At 42.5% G+C, this 7930-nt stretch overlaps 1 protein-coding gene across 1 annotated transcript in view; it reads right to left on the bottom strand.

The window, feature by feature from the left end:
- Positions 1–6155, bottom strand: part of CCDC169 (coiled-coil domain containing 169) — a 54534-nt gene extending 48379 nt beyond the window's left edge. The window contains exon 1 of the mRNA XM_070749907.1: positions 6003–6155. Coding sequence (XP_070606008.1) covers positions 6003–6082 — 80 coding nt within the window. The 5' untranslated portion in view covers positions 6083–6155. The remainder of the gene's footprint in view (positions 1–6002) is intronic.
- Positions 6156–7930: the final 1775 nt, after the last annotated feature.

Raw genomic sequence — 7930 nt, forward strand, 5'->3', positions numbered from 1 at the left:
TAAAATATTGGTATATTCAAATCCGCCCTTGATCTGATCTAATTGTATTTCTTCCCATGGCTTTCAACAGTTGTGAAAACAAGAAATAGCTCTGTCACTACATTTCCCTTTGCCAAGATGTTGCCAGAATAGTATGAGACATCTTAAAGCTTTCTTTGCTCTGGTCTGAATTGTGTGCATCTTACTTACTTAGTTACTTACTTACTTACTTACTTACTTACTTACTTACTTAACTTAACTTAACTTAACTTAACTTTACTTACTTACTTACTTACTTACTTACGTTTTAAATTTCTATGCCGCCCCTCTCCGTAGACTCGGGGCGGCTCACAACAGTAATAGAAAAACAATGTACAATACAAATCTAATAATTAAAACTAAAAACCCATAATTTAAAAAACATGCACACACGAGTCTGCGGAGAGGGGCGGCATACAAATCCAATAAATAGATAGATAGATAGATGGATGGATGGATAGATAGATAGATAGATAGATAGATAGATAGATAGATAGATAGATAGATAGATAGATAGATGAGGGGCGGCATACAAATCCAATAAATAGATGGATGGATGGATGGATGGATGGATGGATGGATGGATGGATAGATAGATAGATAGATAGATAGATAGATAGATAGATAGATAGATAGATAGATAGATAGATAGATTGATAAATGATAAATGATAAATAATAAATAAACAAACAAACAAACAAACAAACATACCATACATAAACAATATAGGCCTGGGGAAGTTATCTCAGTGTCCCCATGCCTGACGGCAGAGGTGGGTTTTAAGGAGTTTACGAAAGGCAAGGAGGGTGGGGGCAGTTCTAATCTCAGGGGGGAGCTGGTTCCAGAGGGTTGGGGCCGCCACAGAGAAGGCTCTTCCCCTGGGACCCGCCAAACGTCATTGTTTAATCGACGGGACCCAGAGAAGGCCAACTCGGTGGGACCTAATCAGTCGCTGGGATTCGTGCGGCAAAAGGCGGTCCCGGAGATATTATGGTCCGATGCCATGAAGGGCTTTATAGGTCATAACCAACACTTTGAATTGTGACCGGAAATTGATCGGCAACCAATGCAGACTGCGGAGTGCTGGTGTAACATGGGCATACCTGGGGAAGCCCATGATTGCTCTCGCAGCTGCATTCTGCAGCTGCACTCTGCACTATTAGCATCTGACTAGACAGCATGGGAAAGTAAATTGGTCTAGATCAGAAGCCCCACCCACCTAAACCTTTTGGGCACCAGGGATTGGTTCTGTGGCGAGTGGTTTTTCCGTAGATTAGAGGGGTTGTGGTTTCACATGCTGTCTGCATCCCACAGGTGGGGCTTCCCTTCTTTGCGTGGCCCAGTTTCTGTCCTGCCGCAGCCCTGTGCTGGTCCAATCTAATCAAACATAGATCTCATGATATGACCCAGGTAGCTTTGACTAGTTACTTAGGAGCTGAAGTAAGGTAAAAGTTAATATCTCCATACATCACTTTCAGCTAAAATCTAGAGCAGTGATGGCGAACCTATGGGACGGGTGCCACAGGTGGCACACGGAGCCATATCTGCTGGCACATGAGCCATTGGCCTAGCGTTTGGTGGGACCCAGGGGAAGAGCCTTCTCTGTGGCAGCCCCGGCCCTCTGGAATCAACTCCCCCCGGAGATTCGAATTGCCCCTACTTTTCCCGCCTTCCGCAAGATGTTGAAGACCCATCTATGTCGCCAAGCATGGGGGGAATAATTATCTTGTCCCCCCAGCACCACCTTTTTTCTGACTGTAATATATGAGAGTTTGTTTGTTTGTTTGTATGCCGCCCCTCTCCGAAGACTCATATGGTATGATTGTGTAGTAATGATCGTTTTTTAATATTTATGGGTTTTAAATTGCTTTTAACGTATATTGGATTTGTACTTTGTATATTGTATTACTGTTGTTGTGAGCCACCCCGAGTCTTCGGAGAGGGGCGGGATACAAATCTAATAAAACTTAAACTTGGCTCAGCTCCAATGTGCATGTGTGTGCCAGCCAGCTGATTTTTGGCTCACACAAAGGCTCCGGGAGGGTGTTTTTGGCTTCCAGAGAGCCTCTGAGGGAACGGGGGAAGGCATTTTTACCCTCCCTCAGCTCCAGGGAAGCCTTTGGAGCCGGGGGAGGGCTAAACACGAGCCTATTGGGCCCACCAGAAGTTGGAAAACAGGCTGTTTCTGACCTCCAGAGGGCCTCCGAGGGGCGGGGGAAGCTGTTTTTGCCCTTCCCAAGCATTGAATTATGGGTATGGGCATTTGCGCATGTGCGCTCACATGCTCTTTCGGCACCTGAGGGAAAAAGGGTTGCCATCACCGATCTAGAGTGGGCCACAGGGGGTAAATAAGTGAAGTACAGCTTTTTATATTTTAAAAAATCCAATAAAACATTAAAACGCATCATAGCTGTAATATTGAGATTTATTGTAAGAGAGGAGTGCCTCGGCCTTTTTTCTCAGTACAACTTATGGCAACTGTCCCATATACCTGTTTGCCGATTGCCATAAACTAGAAGGAAATGCAACCTGCTCTCCACTGAATTGTAGACTGATCAGCAGGACATGAGACTAAAGGGGGCCGAAGACTCTTTTATTTTATTATTTATTTATTTATTTATTTATTTAGTTAGTTAGTTAGTTAGTTAGTTAGTTAGTTAGTTAGTTAGTTAGCTAGCTAGCTAGCTAGTTAGTTAGTCAGTCCAATACACAATGAGGGTTTTAGTGGGTATATATCTATATACACATAGTAAAATATATGATGAAGGTTATAGAGGAGATACTCATAGTAAAATATATCTAAGAAATAATAGAAGAGAAGATATAGTAATAGAACATATCAATGAAAGAATAGAAGAGATATAAGAATAGAAGAAAGGTATAGGAGATATAGGAGAGCAATAGGACAGAGGACGGAAGGCACTCTAGTGCACTTGTACTTGCCCCTTACTGACCTCTTAGGAATCTGGATAGTGTTGTATCCTGAAATGGCTACCTTGTATTTCCTGTAAATAGTTTGTTCCGCCTTCCAGCGCTGTCTGAGCCGAAGCAGGAAGTCGCTCCTGATTGGCTCAGACGCGGCTGGCTCTTGCTTTGGCGGGAGCCGCAAATGTATAAAAGAAGCGGCTTTTCCAAGCAGAGTCAGTCGGTACTCGCTGAATTGTCACTTTGCCTTGCTGAGCTGTCACTTGTTCTCTGAGCTGAATAAAAGTACCGATTTGCTTGAACCCTGTCTCTGGGTCTACTTCACTGGCGACGAACGGACGGAAGAAACAACGCGTGCAACATGAACAAAGTCCAGATCGGCCAGGCTCCGGAACTCTTCGATTCCTGGGACGAATACATGGCCACCTTCGAGATCTTCCTCGAGGCGGCAGGGATACAGGACGCCGAAGCCGATCGCAGACGGGCTATCTTTCTGAATTACTGCGGCCCAGAAATCCGTGGCCTTGCCCAGACTCTCACCGACCCGCAGCCAGCAAGAACCGTAGCTTGGGACGTCCTACAGGAAAAGCTAGCGAGCCATTTCAAACCGACCAAACCAGCCATGGTTTTTCGGCATCAGTTTTCCATGATGGCTCAGAAGGAAACTGAATCAATCAACCAGTTTACAACGCGACTTCGGACGGTACTTGCTCAATGCAAGTTTAAAGACCCGGAAGCTCGCCTCACCGATGCCCTGGTTTTCGGCATGAGAAGCGCCACCTGGGTCTACTTCAGATAGGTCAACCGTAGATAAACCAAGGGTAAAGTGTTGGGGGTTAGGGGAGTCCGGTAATGAGTTCCACGCTTCGACAACTCGGTTACTGCAGTCATATTTTTTACAGTCAAGTTTGGAGCGGTTAATATTAAGTTTAAATCTGTTGTGTGCTCTTGTGTTGCTGTGGATGAAGCTGAAGTAGTCGCCGACAGGCAGGGCGTTGCAGCATATGATCTTGTGGGCAATACTTAGATCTTGTTTAAGGCGTCTTAGTTCTAAACTTTCTAGGCCCAGGACTCTAGGTGGACTCCCGCTATTATTTTAGCATATAGAGATCTAGTCTTCAAAATTTGATGAAAAGATTGTAATCAGGCAGTAACTTATCCATGGCATTTTGCCCCCCAAGACCTTATGAAATAGCCTCATGTACAGATTGCAGGATAGCTTATGGACCATACAAAAACTGTTTTAACATGTTCCATGATGATGTTCGTCCATCATGTTTAAAGAGGACCTTGACATCTAACGGGTTGTGGGATGTATGCGATGTGTCCGTAGGTGGCTGGTAAGTCCTATAATGGAACGAAATGTTCTTCCACATGTGTGGGCACCATTTTTGCAGTATTTGCATTTCTGGTTTTGGGAAGTGTGAATGTGTTCCATAAATGTAATATAAATGTGTAGCTTAAGTCCAGTTGCTAAGGAACACTATACCATAAATATATTCAGGTAACACAGGTAAATATATTCAAAAAGTCTCAGATTCAAGCCCTTTTTTTGCTATAAATTCAAGAACAATTCTTAGTCCTTACTACAGGGCTCTGGTAAGTGAGCTAAAACCCAAAACTGTGGCCTAACTTTAACTTTAAAATCTTACTGCAACTTATTAACAGAATACCCTACGCAACTAGACTTATAATCCTAGGTTTAGAAAGCTTAGAACTACATCATCTTAAACATGACCTCAGCATAGCCCATAAAATAATCTGCTACATACTTCCTGCCAACAACTACTTCAGCTTCAAGCACAACAACACACGAGCCCACAACAGATACAAACTTAAAAGTAAACCACTTCAAACTCTTCTGCAGGAAATATGACTTTAGTAACCATGTAGTTAATGCATGGAACTCACTACCTGACTCTGTAGTATTATCACGTCAACCCCAAAACTTTACCCTTAATACAATCCACTGTTAACCTCATCCGATTCCTAAGAGGTCAATAAGGGGCATGCATAAATGCACCAGAGTGCCCACCACCCCGTCCTTATGTTTCTCTGTTACTAGTATCATCTATATAAACGTTGTTATCTTTGTACACTATCAATACTTGACAAAATACTGCTCAAAAAAATAAAGGGAACACTTAAACAACAGAATATAACTTCTGTGAAATCAAACTGTCCACTTAGGAAGCAACACTTTGACAATCAATTTCATTTTGTTGTCAGCACGTTCAACTTTGTACAGAAAAAAAGTATTCAATGAGAATTTTTCATTCATTCAGATCTAAGATGTGTTATTTGAATGTCCCCTTTATTTTTTTGAGCAGTATAGATAGATAGATGTTAGACAGACAGACAGACAGACAGACAGACAGACAGACAGACAGACAGATACTCAATTGCAGGAAATACAATTTTAGTAACTGAGTAGTTGATACATGGAACTCACTACCAGACTCTGTAGTAAACCTAAACCCCAAAACTTTCCCTTTAGACTATCCACTGTTGACCTCTCTCGATTCCTAAGAGGTCAGTAAGGGGTGTGCATAAATGCACCAGAGTGCCTTTCGCCCCCTGTCCTAGTGTTTCTCTTTTACTAGTATCATGTATATAAACATTGTTATATCTCTGTACACTACCAATATGTACTCGAGTAGGTAGGTAGGTAGGTAGGTAGGTAGGTAGATAGGTAGATAGGTAGATAGATAGATAGATAGATAGATAGATAGATAGATAGATAGATAGATAGATAGATAGATAGATAGATAGATAGATAGACAGACAGACAGAAAGACAGACTGACTGACTGACAAACTTTTAAAAAATGTTATTCTGCATGTACAGCTCCAGCTCAAGGGTAACTCTTCCACAATAGGTTATGTGCATAGGGTGTGGCAATTAAAAAACAACAAATTCTTCCCATTCGAATAATGCATGTTTTCTCTGGCATCCTTTTGGGTTGGCAACAGTGCCCACCCGCCACCCACTTTCCGGCTGTTTTCTGCGTCACCAGCATCAGACATCCGTAGCGCTGCTGGCTGGCGAGAAGGACTCACTTCATTTGCTTCTCTTGAGTCAGCTCGAGCTCCACGCCTTCGAAGTCTAGCTCTTGGCTGGGAGCGCCTCCTTCCCCCATGGCTTCCTACGCAGCTGCCCCCGCGCGTCCTCATTGCCTTGGAGAGTACGCACAGAGAGAGGCGCGGGGGGGAAAGGCGGGGAAGAGCTGACAGCGCCAGGTCACGTGGCAGGGAGTTTCGAACCCTCCCCGTCTCCCGCGACGGCACAATGCTTGCGCTCCTTCCCTGACGCCGAGAAAAGGGACGACGTGAAGGGAGGGTTGGATACTCTCGTGGCTTGGAAAAGGGCAAGCGCGCGAGGCCCAGTTTTGCGGTCCTGAGGGGGCGCGGGGCGCTTCTAGAGTGTCCATTGCAAGGGCTCGGTACTCTCTCAACGACTTTGCTTACAATTGTGGCGTCTAATTGCTGCGGTTTGAAATAATAATAATAATAATAATAATAATAATAATAATAATAATTTTAATAATATTATTAGATTTGTATGCCGCCCCTCTCCGTAGACTCGGGGCGGCTCACAACAGTGATAAAAACAATACAATATATTATAATAATAATAATAATAATAATAATAATAATAATAATAATAATAATAATAATTATTATTATTATTCTGGGAGTTGAAGTCCAAAAGTAGTAGTAGTAGTAATAATAATGATGATAGTTGGAAGGGACCTTGGAGGTCTTCTAGTCCAACTCCCTGCTTAAGCAGGAAACCATTACTTCAGACAGATGGTTATCTAACATCTTCTTTAAAACTTCCAGTGTTGGAGCATTCACAACTTCTGGATGCAAACTGTCCCACTGATTGTTTTAACTGTCAGGAAATTTCTCCTTAGAGAAGTTAGTTCTCTCCTTGTTTAATTTCCACCCATTGCTTGTTCTACTCTCAGGTGCTTTGGAGAATAGGTTGACAGACTCCTCCTTGACCCCTGAGATATTGGAACACTGCTATCAGGGTTCCCCTAGTCCTAAAGTCTTAAAGTGGCCAAATTTGGAGACCCCTGGACTAGAGGAAAGAATGTCTGGAGGTGCTATCTGCTTCCTTTCGGTGTTGTTATAACTAATAGTGCAGAAATGTTTCCTTGGTACTACTTATTTATTTTTATTTATTTTGTCAAGTATGTATTGGTAGTATACATGGATATAACACTTTTTATATACATGATATGGGTTGCATATCATGTATACAAATGTATATATCACTTGCGGGATGTTGCTTGAACTTCTTATAGCCGGAGGCTCTTTTAGGGACCTCTCATTAAAGTATTCCTTAGGGCCAACACTTTTTTTTTTTTTTTTAGGAAATCAGCCAACCTCAGTTAAGTGCTTCTAGTTTATTGGTGGCAACATTCAGATGTTGACTATTGGAAACTAACTGGGATTGCCTTGCTTTGTATATGGTGTCCAACCAGATATCCCACCTGCTGGCCATATAAGGAAATTAAACTATCCCAGAACGTGACAAGCAAGTTACAAGGATGTAGTCACCAAGAATTGAGATCCAATCATAAGTATCCATATACACAATGTTCTGTTGGGCTCTCTGGTAGAATCCTCCCAAAAATTCACAGGTACAAATTTCATACACACACACGTTTGAACATTCAAAACAATGTTCTTTATAATAAAAATTCACTTAAACCAAGCCCTCTTTTGGTATAGCAAAGAGCACTCGTCTCCAAACAAATTGGTAATTTGTACAAGTCCCTTATCAGTTCTGTGATACTTAGCTTGCAGCTGTGAGGCAATTCAAAGTCCTTCTTTCACAAAGTGAAACACACTTTGCCCTGGTTTAGTTTCAAAGGGGGGGGGGGGGAATCAGCACACAAAAGGTCAAATTCAGTAAAGCAGTCAGGAAACACAAAGATCAGATAATCCTCAACAATGGCCAAACCCACAGGTTGCTA

This window comes from Erythrolamprus reginae, chromosome 4 (assembly GCF_031021105.1).
Source record: "Erythrolamprus reginae isolate rEryReg1 chromosome 4, rEryReg1.hap1, whole genome shotgun sequence".
NCBI classification, from domain to species: Eukaryota; Metazoa; Chordata; class Lepidosauria; order Squamata; family Dipsadidae; genus Erythrolamprus; species Erythrolamprus reginae.